The 19,602-nt window shown below is 33.3% G+C and overlaps 1 protein-coding gene across 40 annotated transcripts in view; it reads left to right on the forward strand.

Moving 5' to 3' along the window:
* LOC145683699 (uncharacterized) overlaps positions 1–19,602 on the forward strand; it is a 606,036-nt gene that overhangs the window by 424,176 nt on the left and 162,258 nt on the right. For 31 of the 40 annotated variants that reach the window (XM_081755114.1, XM_081755113.1, XM_081755079.1 and 28 more), the window contains 5 exons: positions 6,467–6,508; positions 11,185–11,226; positions 12,892–12,930; positions 16,417–16,458; positions 17,017–17,058. In XM_081755114.1, coding sequence (XP_081611240.1) covers positions 6,467–6,508; positions 11,185–11,226; positions 12,892–12,930; positions 16,417–16,458; positions 17,017–17,058 — 207 coding nt within the window. The remainder of the gene's footprint in view (positions 1–6,466; positions 6,509–11,184; positions 11,227–12,891; positions 12,931–16,416; positions 16,459–17,016; positions 17,059–19,602) is intronic. The other 9 variants (XM_081755088.1, XM_081755092.1, XM_081755108.1 and 6 more) reach the window with 2 other exon arrangements.

Consider the following 19,602-nt stretch of genomic DNA (forward strand, 5'->3'; position numbering starts at 1 on the left):
TTTAAAAGCTTATGATTTTTCATGAGTTCCTGCAATTTCCCTGACAGTCACAGTTTCAGCTCTTCTGTTTAAGATATATATAATATTCCTTATAATTCTGTCCTAGAAAACCTATACAATCTTTGTCAGTTTCAAGCTTGGGACCGAGAACGCCTTTTTTCCACAGAAATCCGGTACTTATGATGCCTTCTTTGCAACATGACAAGGAATAATTTCCTCTTCAAGTAGTCCTCAACAAGGCATGGAAAGAGCTTCTTCTTGGATATGTACATGCTGTCGCTCATATGGTAAAGGTTTCTTGTCAGCGTTTGTGAGTTCGTAAAGGAAAGCAATCTCACCTTGACATTTAGGCAAACTGTCAACAACGTTATGGAACATCAATCTTTACGCAACCCGAAAACAATGTACTCAGGAGCAAAATTATGTTTTTGTCCCTCTTGAAATATCCCAACACAATTACTAAATAGTTTGTAAGAGGACTCATCTGAAAATAAACAATATTATATTTTCCTATGTTCCGAGAGCAGTGCGACATTGCCCAGCCGTAGCAATTCTTTCTAACAATTCTTCTGTTTTGCCTCACTGTCAAAGGTTTCTACGGGAAAAACATGATGATATTTCACTTACCTTTGATCCTCTAAATTTAAATATTTGATACAACTTTGAATCGTGCTTCGCAAACATCGTTTAAAATTTTCCACACAAAATGGTTAAATTTACCGGTAATAACTTCTTAATCTTCTGTTAGACATTAAATTGTCTCATTTTTAGTTTACCGCCAATTTAATATTTTTAGGAATTTGTCCTCTAGACATTCTAGAATAATCTCCCATTTTACTGCATCAGTCACGAGACTCCTTCCTTTCCTTTTGTCTGTACATGTTGTGTGTAAACAACCAGCATAGTTTTCAGATATCCAGCATTTAACCAAATAAGAGTATTTCATCAGAGCGTAGGGAAATCTAAGCACTTGTTTACATTTGTAGAATTGCTTCTCGTCAGGGTTTTTCAGTTATCAATTATTTCTTGAAAACACGTGCAATATCGAACTAAAAAAAGTTTTCTTTTTCGTTTCCTCGCTGTTTTGTACATAAAGTAGCACTGTTTGTATAAACAGAAAAAAAGAGTTCGTGCTTTGTTATTTTAAGAAATATGTCTGATTTTGGTGATTACAAAAAAATTCATTTTATTTATTTCTAATAATAAATCTCATGAAGCCGATGTAGCCTCTTGCATTAACATGGGGAACTATTTCCGACAAAATTGTCCGTTTTATTCTAAACGTCAGGCCAAGCTCTGTACACCGAAATATTTTATTTAAATATAAGCATATTATGTTTGTATACACTATAATGTAGTGGCATTAATGATTGTACACTTCTCCGAAATATAATTGTTTGACTGTTTTTCTAAATCCTCTAAACCTCTGGAATTTGCTACAACATACCCAAAACAATACAAAGAAAATCGAAAGGGAAAAGAGAAATGATGCCTTTTCAATACACCTTGTTTACTGTTTAAAATATTCGGGTCCTATTCCATTATTTAATGCAATGTTAGTTTCAGAGGATAATAGTACGAGTGTCATATGAAAGGTCTTGCACAGAGCGCATGCGCGACCATTTGAATGGTGTGATCAAGCTCAATTTTACGTTAGTTTTGACTAAGAGTGTGAGATTGACGGTTATATCTGTGTTTGGTGTTTTGCGTTGCTGCGTTGTGAGAAATTCATTGTTAAAGTGAAAGTTGAACCCGACTTAGGTTGGATTCTACATAGTGACAAGCATTCCTATATCAAAGTCCGAACTCTACGTGGAAAGAATACAACTCAAATTTACTGTGGTTTGCAAGAGACTTGTGGACAGAGTGTAGCGTATCGTATCACTGTATCAAAGTGATCAGCTCATTTCCTTGTGAAAGTCGTCTAAGAACTGCGGACAACCTAAGATGTGGAAGACTATGGACTGCAACAGATGACACCTGTGAAATTATTGTAAATGTCATTGAGAGAAAATCGACGAAAAACACGTAAGGAAATGGCATAGCAGGAAAGAATATCTGTCACTTCAGTTTACAGAATCATTAGTGAAAAGCCAGATATGAGAAAAATCGCTAGCGATGGGCTCCACGTGGTCCAAGCGATGAGCAGAAAGCAAGACCCCAAATTGACCTTCAAGGAAGGGAAATATTCGACAAGTATGCATGGGAAATACTTTTCCACCCATCATATAGTCCCGATTTGCGTCCACCACACTTTGATTTGTTTACCAAATTGAAATAGCAATTCTCTGAGAAACATTTTGATACAATTGAAGAAGATTCCAGTGAGGTGACCCGAGTGATCAGGATGAAAGTGTTCTATCCTTCATGCAGAACCTACCAAAACGACTGGGAAACAGTCATAAACAAGGATGGAAACAATATTGAAGTCCTGGAAAGGTATTTTGTACAATAAGTTATTTACTTCCCTAATATTTTTTCAGTGTGCAGAACTCTTGAAATGGCCTTGTGCTTGGCAAATGCAGAAAACTTGGTTTAAAATGAAAACAGAGAGATGTGATTTTGAACCAACAGAAAATCGTAAAATGCAGAAAGTATTTTTAGAAATTCCCTCAATACCAATACAATGGAAATCTGGTTCTTCAACGTGTTAAGATAGAAGCGTGTTTAGTTCTCTTTGGAATCAAACACTTTCGAACCTAATTCGAATCTCACTCGCTGTTTTTACTTTTTTTTAACTTTTCGGCAGTTTTTAGTTTAATGTTTTTATTCATTTTCTTCTTTCTTTCTTTAAGGAAAGTCATGTGTCAGAAATATGTTAAGTATTCACTGTTTGTATCCGACAAGTTTTCCTCCAAGGTAATGAATAATCTTAGCATTTCTTCTTTTTTGCTTTTTTAAGAATACATAGACACTACTAAACGGATACTAAAATGGGTGAAACAGATTATTTTTCCCAGTTTGCGTAACTGAAGGAGGGATGCTTGTAATTATTTCCGTAATAACGTTTTCGACTTCACCGATTTGCTAGTGTGACTGATTTGTTATTCCAGGTTCTCAGATTAGTGATTATTTATAAACAAGTGCTTTCACATGGCCAAAGAGCTGAAAGCCAAAATATATCAGGTCGGTCGAAAGAGGTGTCCAATCAGTTTGCCCTCGAGGACCAATTCAGTGACCAGGAAACTGCGCACCAAACCACTCCATGAGATATAGTGCATAAAGGGGAGGCGCATTAACATGTTTCAAAAAGACAGGGTCCAGCACAGATTGGAACACCTGTTCCTATATCATGTCAAGACATCTGTCCCATTTCGGTTCCCGATGATAAGAGTGTCCCATATCCCACACTATGACATCATATTCTCTGCAATAATTACCCTCGAGGCATCTCCTCGTGCTTAGCTTTTATCTGAGCAATAAAGATGATTTTGTTTGTTGATTTCGCCGTTCACATGGAACAGAGTCCCATAAATAAACAACACACGTAAAAGAAACGTGGCATTACGTTACACTTTCATACGCCCCAATCTACAAATTACATTTTCCTATCTGGGTCATCGTCCGTTAGATATTGGTGCAGTTAAACTTTGTATGGATGACACTTGTTTGTGTCCAAAACATGGAGTATCGACCTGTAACGTAGATCAACAGCATGGGATGCATTTCGAGCTTTTCACCAAGATTTATGCGACTGAAGTTGCTCTTGCCTCAACTGTTGCAGTGTTTGTAAGTCCACTACATTTTTTGTCCTGTACAGATCCAGAAATTGAAATTTCTGCAAAATACGCGACACTTTGGTATGTTCAATGTTGTCCCATTCTGCATACAGTTCATTGAAATCACAAACAATAGCTCTGGTCTTGCGTTTTCCATTGATAACAATTTTAATCCTTTCCTGGCCGATGAGAGCCATGTTTCATCTCCTAAAAAGACAAATAAAAACCCATTACATGATGCATTATATAACTTTTTACTTCACACATTTTCATTGGTAATCAAAATTAGGTAAAAAAATAACTTGAGATTCGTATATCCAGTGACATTCTAGCATAAAATTAAGTAGCGTATGACGCTTCATTTAAAATACAAGACCAAAATTCAAAATATCAGATTACAAGATGGTCACCATAATGAGAATTAATGTCCCCACTGAAAATGTGCACATCTAAAATTTCATCAACTTTTTTCAAACAGTTTCAAAAATACAAGGGTTGTGCTAGACTTTTGTCTCACCCTGCATAAAAGAGTATGGCAATAATATTTAAAACCTTTCAAAACAAAAATAAATAAAAAAAAATCCGGAGGCACTCTAACCGGATTCAAGAATATTTAAACACAATAAAAAGGAACAACTTAACACATATGGCTATCGAAACAAGTACGAAGTTTCCCTTGCGTTATTGCAAAGATAAACATGTTAACAACTATCATTTTTTCAGTCAACTTTGTCGTTGAATAGCGTTTGCGTTTTGTATCTATAATCAAGTTGCCTTCATCTTCCGGTGTATTATTTTGTTTTAAATGTATCATTAAATTATGTAACAAAAGTAGATGTGAATATTTTATACAGTAAACCGTGAGCTGTGTTATTTTCTACTATGTTATTTTCGTTATTTTCTAGTAGAAGTATCGTTATTTTCTACTATGATTTCTGTCATTCTTTCAAACAGATTGTTGACAAATCGATGATTTTTAGAAACTTCAGTCTTGCAATAATAGTTTCGAGAAGTGTAAAATTCTTGAAGAATAATTGGAATCATTCAGACGTCGTAAATGCATCATCTGTTGAATAGGCATGTGTAGAATAAGCACGAAAGTAAGCGTTTGGGGCTACGCTCTCACAAGATATTGCTGTGAAAATGAGAGGACATCGAGAGTTAAGAACATATGAAACACTACAGATCCTTCTATTCATATGTGAGATTTTTAAAAAGTTCTAGATAAGATGTGCTACTGTGTATTGTGTGGTGGTGAAACAGAAACAAAAAATGACAAAACCTTACAGGCAAACCAAGGAACTTTTAAAAAAATCTGTTATGCACCATATGCATATTGTAGTTACACCAGTAAAAGTTGGTGGGGATTTTGTTCGAGTAATTGCATTCACCACCAAAAAAATGATGCCAGCGAACATACTGTTGAATCTGAGGTACTGGAACAGATGTCCTATAAGCAAGCAACAACTCATAAGGAAATTGTTATACATGTGAACGCTCACTTCGGATTGCCATAGTTCAAAACAGACTAAAAGTAAATATTTGGGTAGTGGAGGAATATCACGCAGAGTAACAAATTACTCTACATGTTGTGGTAATCCTACTGATGTGAGTAAATATGAACGTTAAATCAGTGCTATTTAAGGGAGCGCACATTCATATTATGATATTTGGTGGTGAATGAATCATAGTGTGAAATTATTGGTCTAGTTCAATTGGAAATTATGGTGCAGTTATCCTGCAGCGTGAGTTTGACAGTTTTCAGGTAATCCTAAACAGTTTTATGCTTCCTACCATTTGGAAGCCAGTTAGTTATTAAGTTCCATCGATTTGAAGAAAGCTATGCCACCATCTATAAAGCACACCAGGTTAGAGGACGGTTTGAAAGATGAAGTTGCAAGTAAGGGAATGTTTGATGCAAAGGCATGACCTGAACAGTATTAAACAGTTTCAGAATTAGTTGATATAACTTGTCCGACTCCAACTCTTCAAACAGTCCACTGTTATGTTTACAATTTTGTTGAAAGGATGGAGGCAATTACTACGGAAATTTAGAATACATTCTTTGAAATGCTTCTTAGTAGCTTCCAGGTTGTCACCATGATGAATTTCCGGAATAGAGGTAAAACAAAATAGTGATCTGAGTCCATTGATGGCAATACAGCGGACATATTGATTAAAAGTATGTTCTGTTTTATGATATATATATTGACAAACACAACACATGCTTAGCATCTGTTAATGATGCAATAAATTAATAATTATTTTCGATACATTGTTTGAAGGGAAAATAGCTATAAATTTGGTGTTATCAACACTAACTTCATTTTATATCTGTTATACATTAATGTACTGTTTCCGAGCATTTTCATGTTTTCCTACACTGAATTATACATTTCACGATCGAAGACATTTGGTGTATTTTCATATTTAACTTAAGTCAATACAATTTAATGCGATATCTATGAAAACATTAGACTTTAGAAACTAAAATCATGATATAAAGCGAATCTAAGTAACGTACGAAATGAATTTTAAATAGTAGTAAATTTTAATAGTTACATCGAGAGCTATAATTTAAAAATGCACTGCTTCCAAAACAACTAAAATCAATCATATGAATTTGAGTGACTTTGTAACATTTGATTACATTTTTCCAGCGAACTGAATGACTTAGATATACAAAGAATAATGACATACTTGCATATGTATATAGCGATAAAAAATAAACTTAAATTGTTTTGTAGAATCATCTCCTCCATCCGTTGTGCCATCGAGACCCGAGGAAGGTAAGTTACATTATTCAATCTTACAATATGTCATATTAGTAAAAGTTTAAGGTACCACTCGCTTCTTTACCTTTTCACCAACTTTATAATGCATTTTCCACAATTATTTTCCTTTAATGTTTCATGTTAGCATGGAAAATGTCATAACGAACTTTCTTGAGGATTCTATAATTCGATTTCATTTTACTAAATGATGATTTAGTTTTTATTTATTCTATCAAATGTTGATTACTTGCATTGTTTTTTAAATACATTACAATATCTGATACGTTCATATTTATAGTGTAATGGTCACGGAATAGAAATTTACAGGGTAAATTAGTCACAGATATGTCTGAATTATGCACTGATGTTTATGAAAACGTAAACACCCAGAAACATCTATGCTAGGACAATTATATTTATTCCAGACATTAGGTACATGGGAAGACACAAATGGTTATCATTACAGAAATGTACTCATCTTTGAAGTTGAAAATCAATATCGTGTAAATCGACCACTTGCTGAGATCCGTGCTTCTATTCGTAGCAGCATGGAACCAAGAAGGTGATAAATATCTTCCTCAGAAATATTCTGCTACAATGTTTGTACGCGAATACACAAGACTTTAATATTGGCTGATGGCGGACCGTGATGAAAAAGACTGAACCCAACCACATCCCAGACATGTTCGATTGACAATATATCAGGCAACAGGGCAGGACAAGGAAATAATGATACCTGGCGTTTTGCGAAGACAGTTTCCACATTGCTCGTTACATGTGGCTTCATATTGTCCTGCCGTAATATAGCGTCTAAACTTGTCTATACGTATTCTATCACCCCAGGCGCTAAACCCTCAACAATGTTTCACTTACTCTTCAGATTGCGTAGGATACAGATGAGTTGCTATCACATGTTTCCCACAATGGGGTCGCACATCATCACATTTTGCATTTGTCCGCTATGACGCTCAACAATGCAAGCTAGCAGAGTACGCTCACCACGGTAACGTGAACGCGCATTCGGCCATCACTCTAGGAAAGGCTGAAACGGGACTCGTATGAGAACACAACATTTTGACACTCATCACGCCAGTAACGGTGTTTCGCGAGCAAATATAAGCCTGTTGCCTTTAGTGTTTCTGCCCAAGTGGAGCCATAGCAACTGTACGCGAGTAAAAATTCTAACCTTCAGCAACGACGTCGAACAATCTAGGCAGACATGACAACACATGTGACATTGATCCAGAGCTGATCCAACACTATGAATGCCACTGTCCGGTCCGTTATTGCCTTCGGACAAGGTATCTGTCATCTTGAGCTGTGGTTACATTGCGTGGTCGAATTCCTGCTCGTCGCACTAAACCACTCTCACCACTCATATGTCCACTGCTCCTATACATTAATCACTGTCCTATACGAATAGCAATTTTGTGGTACGGCAAACACTTTCCCACTGACCTGTTGATTCTGTCCCTTTCAAACTCACTCAATTGCGTATATTGCTTCTTTTGACGTCGTCGAGGCATACTGGCACTTACCTACATGTTTCCGCTTTGATTGATCACAATCCATTGCTTGTGTGTTACATGCGGTGACCTTGTATGGTACCACTCCAATTAGAGACAAGAGGGTGTTGCCGGTCATACGTGGACGCTATGTGTCTCAAATAGTAATAACTTGCTCCTGTAACTTCATTAAATTTACTCGCTAACTTTGGATTCATTTGTTCTGCGTGTTGCAATGCAAATAAGTGAAAGTGTACTATTGAATTAGGAATAAAAACAAATTCGCGTCATTAACACAGAGCTACTGTTCAGCAAATTAGTTTAGAACTCTATGTGTAGAACGCTTAGTACATTGAATAAATGTTGTACAAAATTGTGACATATATTTTCATTTCTTGAGATCAACGACACCACGTCCTGCACAAATTACAGAAGATATGCATATTACTTTTACATACTGTGCATATTGTATATATATTTATTTTGACTGGCGCAAAACTACTTACTCTAGGCAGTTGGAGGTACCATTAGTAAGCAAATGAATGAGTAAAATATAAAAAATGTAAACCGCATGAGTTATGATTGAAGAACCCCATGTAAATTGGTAGAAATGAATTGTAACAGAATACCCATACCCAAAACTGGAGTGAAACAGTTTTACTTAAAATCGAGATAAAACTATTTTAATACTTGATTCATGGATTTTGTTCTACTAATATTTGCGTATTAATACTCTGTATAAGCTAGCGAATTCAACATAAAACACCTGTTTATTGGCACAATTTTATACACAATTATTTATAATTGCCCCAGCATATCATCATAGTGTTTTTGCATCATCGGTGACCTTGAATCCATGGGAAAAGACTACAAATTCTTATATTTATTTGACTAATGTAATGATAATTCAGAAAGTGCGCTATTGTTTCTTCAAAGCTACGTGCTGCAGTATTCAAATAATGCACATAGTGAACACAGTAATAGATATATCTTAAAAACTAAAAATTATTATAATAATCTTTAAAGTGCGTCTCCTTTCGCTCTTATAAAATCTCTGATTCAGCATGAAATGTAGTCATGAAAGGATAACATCTTTCAGTTATAGGATACAGGATGAAGATAGTACCTGTGTCAAAGAGTGTTTATATTATGTTGAACTCTGGAAATTAAGCAGGACATGGTATAAGATTGGTCATCTAAAATCCACGTTAATCTAAACATGTTGCAACTACTTTAGCTGAGTAATTGGGCCCAACCTCATGCGAAATATCTCATTCCCAACAACGCTCCAAAAGTTACATCGAAATCCAGACAGCGGCACCAACAACAGCGTCATTTATATCGATGAAATCATCTGATAGGTTATTACATTTCAACCCTGTAATACATAAACTTGGACATTTTATGTTCTTAATACAACTATGGCAAGTAGATTCAATCCAGGGCAGTAGATAGGATTAGAAATTGTTCGTGATTGTCAACATGCCAATGTGGAAATCAAGCATGAAGTTTTCAACCAAGTAAAATTGGACTACACAGAAAGCATATTTCAGCTTATCACTCTTTTACCGAAAACGTAATGTTTGAGTTTGAGCGAGAACTATGTATGCATATAAATGTGTTTCTTACATGTAATCTATTTTAAATATTGCATTTCTATTTCTCACTTTGTTAAATGTTCTGCGAGTATGAGAGAAAGTGCGGTGTTCTTTTCTTTGTATGTGCTTTTGTTAGTTTCTATTTATAGCTTCCATTATTATATATACGCTCAGTATAGCGGTATCACCAAACATACATATTTACGAACGGAAGTAATGCCACTCTTCTTAAGCTTTAGTTAGAACTAATTCTTTTATATCAGGAAGTTCCGAAGGTAAAATGAGTAGTGTTCTTGATAAGAGTCTTTGTCGCTTGCTTATTTCTTCAATAAGCGTAGGAAATAAAGTTTATACGCATTTTCAACAATCACTCGACTTTAGTATCCACGAATTCTGGTAATGACATAGGTCATGGATGGGTTGTGATTTTTAATGTTGTGAAGATAAATTATGATACGTTCATAAATACTGTTAAAGCCACCGTACTCTACAAAGCTGCAAGTGAAAGGAATTGGCTATGCACAATATCCTCATTTTGTATATATACTGCCCTATTTCGTTCCCAAGTACAATAACAACGCTCATAGTATTTTAATTTGAAACACACCTGTTTGAAAAAAGAAACCAAAATATAATATACAACAAAAGCAAGGATTCATTTATATAGAACGTATGGCAAGTGAAACTATGGGTACTAGACTTAAAGACACAAGTAAAACACGTGACTATTCCATTCCTTTCTGGCTGTTGACCTTGTGGAAAATCAGTTATATCGCCTATAGTAGTCATGTTTATTTCGTGAACATAGTGCATACTAAATGAATAACAGAGTACCCATTCCATGCATTTAATAACGCAATCAATAAATGCAAGTCCACAAGTATTTAATCATTTCTGAAATGTACCGAGTCGAGGCAAGAGCAGCTATCTCAATACAATTCTCATTTTCTGTCCCTTTCAGGGGATTCGTCAAAAGGTTGGATAAATATTCCAGAACTACTGCATAGTATTTAAATATTAATCGGTGTCAGCCATTAGTAAAACTTCCATACTATATACATTACTCACTTGAAGTCAAAATACATTTAATTATTATTAATTATCAACATTCATTGACTTTATCATTTCATATACAAGCTATTTCTGGTTGTTCTAAATGTTCAGTTTTCTCCATGCATTATGAATTAACTTTCTTCACATGTGTACATATTCTTTCACACTTCTGATTTAACTTCCCTTCAGTTTCTTAATTCATAAGCTTTATAGGATAATACAGTTTCTTCTAGAAAAGAAAATAGGGTACATTTTACAGAAATATAATGTAATATTGTAACTGCAGTTTCGTGAAGAAATTTGCAATAAACTGATGTTATAAGTACTTGTGCCCTTAAAATAATAAGACTTTTTCTCTAATAGATCATGTAATATTATATTATCATATGGTGTGAAAGGAAACTTTCACATTATTGTGCTAGGTAAAATTGTCTGCTTACAAAATGTTACTCATAGCAGGTGTTTATTATTTTAAGTGTGTTTTGAAGCTAGATCACTCTGACGCAAAACATTTAAAATTATTTTTCGTTTGCAGTTCATACAACACCTCATACAACGTTGTCAACTCGACCATCAGGTAAGAGTTTAAAAATAAAAAGCAATAGTCATGGCATGTTAATAAACATTTCTAGATCGAAATGTAGGATTATTTTCTCCATATTTTCGTCGACTTCGAAGTAAAGAAGGAATAAGCTGTTTCAAGGTATTCAACGAATATTTCAGGTAAAAAATTTTTTAATGATTCAATAATCAGTTTTACAAAATAATATTAATTCGTTAGAACATATATTCTCTTTCTTTTAAGCAATTTCAAAATAAATGTATTTCTTCCGTTAAAAAATCTTCAGTTTATTTATTTCGAGTAGTTTGACTCATTTCTCATTATAACAAGGCCCTGAATTCATTCATTTTTCTACATGTTTATCACGAAAAATATTTTTAGTTAGTTGACTACAAATGATTCGCAATTCTATGTAATACTAATTTTGCACATGCTTTAAATAACAAAAGAAAATTATTAATATTATGTTCGTTTTGCATGCTATCTTATTACGTAAATGTAATTTATAAACAAACATGTAAAATGCAATGTTAGATTTTCATCTTAACGGGATATTTCCATTCCAGTTTATTATTTTGTTTATTCTAATTACTTCTTCCTTTTGGCAAACTTCTAAATTACACTTTTTTCTAAAACCATGGTTGTAGAAATTATTATTTATCTTATTAGAACATAATCATTTCATGATCACACTAAATAATATGTTATGAATACTGAAACGAAGTCCTTTATACAAATTATACTAGTTAACCAACCTAAAGATATTATCTACGATGTCTTACTGTGTAATATACAATTTTACTTAAAATGAGCATATTTTCTATTCAAATTTTGAGAAACACAATCTAGACCTAACTCATTGTTATATTTCTAGTCTACACTGCTGTAAACTCCTATCACTGGCTATTTCTTATTTTTGTAATTTGATTGTAATTTAGCACAGAAACCAGCTTAATACTAATATATACATATTAAGGTTTCCAATAAATATACACTTTATTCAGCTTTTCATAAGATAATAACAAAATGTGCAATGATAATAATTCTCCAAAATTAAAATTGCTGATATTAGTTATGATTGTTTCCAGAGCCAAATTATTATTTAAGTAATTCCGTAAATTATACTTCCGGTAGTATCAAATAAATAATAACGGATACAAGATAAGTAAATATTGTGTTCAAGAAAGAAAACTTGTGAATAATTTTAAAGTAAATTGTTACTAATGCTTTCAAATATTTTTTTCTGTTTATATATGATTCTCAATTATTTTATAAAACATTCTCCCAAGGTTTGAATATTTCCATTCCATATCACCATTCTAATCACAAATCTAATTCTTGCACTAATCTTAAGATCAAAAGAGTCTTTAAGTTTTGCAATAAGACCACGTAATGACTATATCAGTCACAATACTTACTCTACTTCAAAACTTTATTCCCAGTAATGGACAGCAAAGAAACTGAACAAGTAGTTTATGGTAATGTGAGAAAAAACATTTAAAATGTTGTAAGACTTATACGTGTATTACAACTGAAGTAAATTTACTTTTAGTCTTATTATCTTACTTGCCTTCTCTCGTATCATATATAAATTGTTAGGTAATAATAATATAGGTTTCGTAAGTATAGTGCGTTAGAAGCGTAGTAAATTAATGTAATGCCAATTTCTCGTTATTTCAGGTTCAAGCGCAACACCACCTCAACATACTCCAGAAGAAGGTAAGACTGTTATGGGTAATTTACATACATCCTATTATTTTGAATATTTCACTTGAGCTAACTCATATTTTATTCAAACATGAAATTAGTGTCAAAGAGATAGGTAAAATATTACAGCGATCATGTTAAGGATGTAAATATAGTTATGGTGACATTTCTACCGTGCACAGACAGAAATTCGTCCTCCGGACTGCGGTATATTGTACAAATATACGGTATCTTTTTGCTTACTATAGAAATCACCACGGAGCATACGTTATCCGTATGCTACATAGGAATGGCCCTTAGGTGTTACACCATGCCGCTGCAGGATGTCTGACATCTAACAGTCTCCCGTATATCACATGCATATACTTTTCTTACCTTCGTCAGCTATATGTTATGTACGTCCATTTGTATGTGAGATCGTGACCGCGTACATTGTTTCATAAGGAAAGTACGTATAGATGGAACACTTATACAGAAAGTATTACAAAACATGCGTTTTCAGTTATACGTCTGTTGTACGTTAAGTCCAAAAACTACAGGAATTACGCAAGTACCTATCTTTATAAATACGCCACCTACAACTTTGTTCTCAGTGTGATTATGTACAGGTTGAGTCAAAAACCTCCTGCAAAGTACTATAAAATGAAATAGGTGTGTATAGCCAAAGTTGGTAATTGTGGTAGATAGCCTTAATTGGAAACAGGTTAGGACGTGGAGAAACCTTTATGGTTCGTGTCAGGTGAACGACGGACATCTTGGTATCCGTTATTTTGAAACTCGCTCACAACGTTTAAACAGAAATTTGATCACGTGATATACGAAGCGAGATTACAATCTTAACAGAAACAAAATAGTGTAACATAATTTAAAATAAATGTAATAAAATTGAAGTTATGATCACATTATATCCAAATTACCTCTTCAATTTGTGTCTAATGTGATGGCTATTCATGTTTACAGAAGTATTTTCTAAAGTGCATGGACAAGAAGCAATGAGTCAGGTGTGATTCTTGCACATTCATCCTGTATTCGCTTCTTCAAAATAGCCCGATTTCTAGGATATTTCCCATACACAATTGCTTTTAGGCGAGTTCACAGGTAAAACTCCAATAGTTATCAATCAGCTAATCTGGTAGGAGAATCCAGTGTCCCACGCCGACCAATCCATCGACCATGAAATTGTTCATTCAGATATTGATAAGCCTATAGTCTATAATTACATGCCGCCCTATCATGATGGTAAAATAAGGAAACACTGCCACCCAGGCTGATACTTAGGGAAGAATGAGCTTTTAACATGCCCTACTAACGCTCTGCAGTTAAGCTGCCAGAGATATAACGAGCAGACCAAAGCTATTTTCCCCAGTTCCCTGTTCAAACATAAACTTGCCTGCACCACCCATTTAACTCGTACCTATAAAGTTGGGGTTATATTGGAAACACATAGCGTATATTTTGTTTCTTTACTTCCTATCTAACTGAAAAATTTGCCTTTTCGGTGTTTAGAATATGCATTGAAACTTGGGGACCTGCTGCAATTTTTCCGCAGTACATACACAAAATTGCACTCTACAATCTGTGCCATTTTCAGGAAGATGTTGCTACAGTTGCAGTTGAACGATATCATATATGTGTCGTTGACACCCTGCAAACGGAAGTTTGGCCGACATGGCACTAAAGGGATAATCGACTTGTGCTGGGCTGCGGAAGCATAAGAAACGACGAGAACACTGTCGTAGCTGTGTCATCATCAGTGGCAGTATTGAACCTAATAGAACGTAGGCTGTACTCGACTGTGCATGTCTCTTCGTGTTTGGTCAATAACTATCTTACTGCAATGTGCTAAGCTAGAGGACGTTAGGTTGTCTTTCACTGAAATCACAAACTAAGGCACAGTCACTTCTACTACTCAACATCTTCACGATCTCGATACGATCAGCTTTTGTTAATGGTATTGTACAGCACGTCGGACGTATTCAAAGGCAAATTTAGTTCTTACAGGTTTATAAGCACAAAGTTAATACTTCTTCATCTTTCTCTCCTAAACCATAAGTTGATGGGTAACAAGGAAACTTTACAGCTTTTTCATTATGTTAAATCTGATTACATTAATCTTTTGCTCTCAAATTCTGGCCCTGCTTCATATATCTCATGACCCCTTTCCCACTTAAAACTTTTGAGCGAGATTCAAAATGGCTGACTGCAAGAAGGAGGCCGTTCTTCTCATATACACCACAAAAGTCACCTATCACCGTAACGCCCTTCTACAATTATCATTTCCGACTATTTATACTGGTTTTTATCTTGTAAGGGAAGATATGAGAATTTTGACTCACCCTTTATGTTAGTTGCAATGAAAGTTTCCGTGTATAAGGAAAATATTTTTTATTTCATTAAATTCTACAAGGAGACATGAATTGGTGTCTTCATCTTATTAGTACTTGTACATCTTCACTTCAATATCTATGATTTCCCAGCATTTAATTCCTTCACAGGTCATATGGGTAGACAGTAAACATGCTCATTTCAACTTAAGCTACAAGACGCTCATCTACGAACAAACAATTTTATTCACAGAACCGTTTCTTCTTGGGAGGTAACTAATGTGAAATGAAATATTGAAATTCATTAGTATATTGAATATATATTACGATTTCAATGTACTGAGATAAATTTAGAGTATGTTTCAATCCAACATATTCATAATATGTTCTTAGTCTAAGACATAATACAACTGGTGCTAGACAAAATCTGTTTTTGCGTATCTTCTATTCGTTGCCATACTTGCATACCTGTATACCTGTGCATCATTTAACCTTAGAACTTACGTCTTTCACTTTATTTACACCTTTTTTCTCCTAAAATAACCGATTGATACATTCTTAATAGAAAATGCTTTAATTAATATTTAGGTACAGTATATGTTTGTGTCAAAACTTTCAATCTAATATACTTCGCTAGTAGGTTTGTGAGGTTGCAAGACCACTTATTTACTCGTGAACTATTAAATAAAGTGTATTTGAAATGTATACTGTAAATAATAATGCCTTAATTGGGTAATCAAACATTGCGACTTAATCATTATCAACCAGCGATCAGGAAGAACTTCTAGAAATTTAATACAATACAGTCATCACATATTTTAACTCTTTCTCTATTGTCGTTTTTTCTTCAAGACTATTATGCTCTGTAAAAAAACCAGAATATGTTCAATGTCCTTAAGTTGAACTTGAAACGGATACATGCAAAATATAATATATTTGTATCCAATTTTCCTTATCTTCCATTTTAGTGGCAGTGTGAAACAGATGATTTATCTATAATACGTAATATTCAATAATTGAAATATAAAATAAGTTAACATTTGAACATTTGCTAAGATAGATGTATAAAGAAAACACCCCTTATAAGAATTAGATATATGTATAAAACCTTGTAAGAATTTAGATTAAAGAATACAACACTTTTGGACTTATGAGAAACAAAATTATGTCCTAGGAGCAAGTATACCACCTTCAGGAATACCGCCAGAATTAGGAGGTAAGATTTATGTCTATAGAACAAACATCCCAATACTGTATGAACATTATATACTGAATGAGCCTTACTTAATCATATTTCTCAATAAAGTACATTGTTTATTGTAAACCGTTAAGTAAACACTTCATTTGTTATGTTATTAAAGGACATACTTGCATTCTATATAATATTTTTAAAGTATCTTGATAATATATTTACACCATGTTCCAACTAACAATATAATACAAGATAAATATAGTTTAGTTTATCCTTGCCGTGTACTTGGAATATTTTTTTAAAGAAAATAATGTTTAGTAATGATACGAGTATCTTACCTTTATATTTCTAATTTGGAACAAATTCAAAGGAACGATATCTTTTATTTGCACTTTTTGTAGTAGAAGTAGGAACACATTTTAGTCAAGCTATCTTACGCCCTAACCAATAATTATAAATTAAAAGAAATTAATGTACACCCATAGTTACCGTAGAAGTCTAAATAAAATAATATATCATATGTAAAATTATAATAAATAATGCGACATTCTTAGAGTTATGAAAATTACTGTTAAATCTTAGGATCAACTACGCCACCTTCAGGGTTGCCACCAGGACTAGGAGGTAAGATTTTTATTTCCTAAATTTATATTAAATTTCTGATTGCTATCTGGAGTTACCTTAATTATGTTTCAAATTCAAGAGACTTATGTATGTGAAACTAGTACAGCAATTTCCTACTTGTTATAATAAGCAAACAAATATTTTGTTTATCTTCATTACTGTGCAAATATACCTTGATAACACTTTAACACAGTATGCCTACTGACAGTATACTGCAATATTTGAAGTCAAATATTTGCTTAATAGTCCTTCAAATATTTCCTTAATATTTTTTAATATTTCACTAAAAATCAAAAATATTTCAACCCTTAGTCCAAAAAGCCTATTGTAAAATTTGTAGAAATACTGAAGCATATAAAACTCATTTCTTTTTTACAAAAAATCGCCCGTTGTATATATTGCCATTCGTATGTATTCCCCAAACCTAATTACTTGATTAGTGAAAGGAAACTAGAGTAATTTAAACAAGACAATGAAATTAACTAGTAACAGGGTAACAAGGTTCAATAAGGTTCATTATCTGAATTTTTATTATCCCCATTACTCTAGAGATCAATTAGCCATGTTAGATAATTAAGTTTCACCTTTTCTGCTTTTCCATGTAACAGAAACGTGCTAGGCAATCTTTGAAAAATACATATAATCTCATTTCCTATAAATGTATTTTAACCTCTAAGACACGATCAATTTACGCATCTTCTGTGCAGATTCTAACCGATTATTCAACTAATATAATAAAATAATTTGCTGCTAAGTTTGAGCTCCATGTAGAGAGATTAGCTGTGAGTATTTTTAAAGGTAAGTAAGCTATATTGCTTGTGTCACTATGGGACTACGAACGTTAGTACATCTGGCAATTTGGATTATGCTCTATTACTTAAATTATTATATTTTAAGAGCAGACTGTGTGACTGAATTTTTAATTAGGCAAAATATTTGTATAATATTTTCGAATGTTCCAGAAAGTTTCGATAAGCCAAACGTAGTTTTAAAATGAGTTTTCAGCGTTTCTGATCAAAAAACATCATGAAAGACGTGACAAATATAAATGATAAATCTCATTACGTTCAAGCTCTGAAAGTGCAAATCTGTACGGAAATTTTTGACCAGCAGACAATTCGGTTATATTATCTTAGCGGATAAAGTTAGTATGTATCATGTTGTTGCAACAATCTTTGAACAAATGTTAACATAAATAAAACGAAAATTTACAGAAACAGTGTTCATCTTTTGAATTGGATCAATGAATATATTTTCGTGACAAACGTTAGATTACCAGGCTTTGGACTACGACTATGATGCTGAACAAGGAGCCAGTCTTCGTTATTGATAAAAATCATGAAAACCAAAAGTCTATAAACTATTATAGGCACTCTTTTCTTTGGGCTTTTGCTGATTCTCGATACGAATACGTCACATTTGGTCAAATCTTTAAGAAGTACAATTATTAAGAACAGACTAAATAAGATTGCAAGGTTGTAAAAACGTAGTATGAGTTTTGCAAAGTAACTGCTTTTCTGGCTCTTCGCCGATGATTTATTATGCGGAGAGCAAAGCAGAATATAAAAGCTATACTTTAACTATTATACTTGCTTGATTTGAAATATTCAAAGCTCTTTCAATTCGCTAAGTTTAAACAAAATCAGGAGGCTCTGAAGGATAAATAAAAACATCACTTTGAAAACTCCGCTCTATTCCAAACAAACGTTTTCGTATACATTTAAACAAATGAAATCACACTAAAAACAATGAATTGACAAGGAAATAACACATTAATTAGAATGAGGTTAATCTGTAGTATAACTTACAAAAAGTGGAAAGTACCATTCTACTTCTAAAGTTTCATTTTTCGTTGACAAGTCTCGCATCTTCAATAATTTCTGTAGTTGTCTAAGGACAAGTTCAATGAATATATCTCAGCAACACTTTCGACGTGTATGTTCTTGACACCGAATATTCCACTAATTTTCAAAGTCTACTGGACCTTACATTTCACAATTTCATATTTAATTTCCTTGAAATTTATATAAATTTTCAAAAGCCAAATTGTTTGACTTATACATAGAAGTATGAATTCCATAATACTTAATGTTATCTTGTACTCATACATAATTTTACTTTCAAATTAGCGTGTATATATTGTTTAAAATCTTTGAACATTTATTTTATACGAAATAGGAACACCAGATTATTACATCTTTATAAAATATAGTGATTGTGAGAATCGTTCACCATCTATGTGAATATTAGAACTTAGCAACCACAGTAGGGAAGAAAACTTGGAACATGTCGGAATTGTATAAAATTCTAAGAAATCATTTTTAAATAATTTATATCCCTAAACTCATTAAATAATTTTATGTAAAACTATGATAGAACAATTCAATTACTTTCTCTCAGTTTACAAAGTATGATGTTCGATGCTGGTTTGAGATCATGTATAAAACTACAACTTTATTGTAAGATATTGTTAAACCAAAAAACCTTCGACATAGAATGTATTCAATAGAAATATATTATTCTTATTTTAGCATATTTTTAGAT

This window comes from Thermobia domestica, chromosome 4, assembly GCF_964235325.1.
Source record: "Thermobia domestica chromosome 4, izTheDome1.hap1.1, whole genome shotgun sequence".
Taxonomy (NCBI): domain Eukaryota; kingdom Metazoa; phylum Arthropoda; class Insecta; order Zygentoma; family Lepismatidae; genus Thermobia; species Thermobia domestica.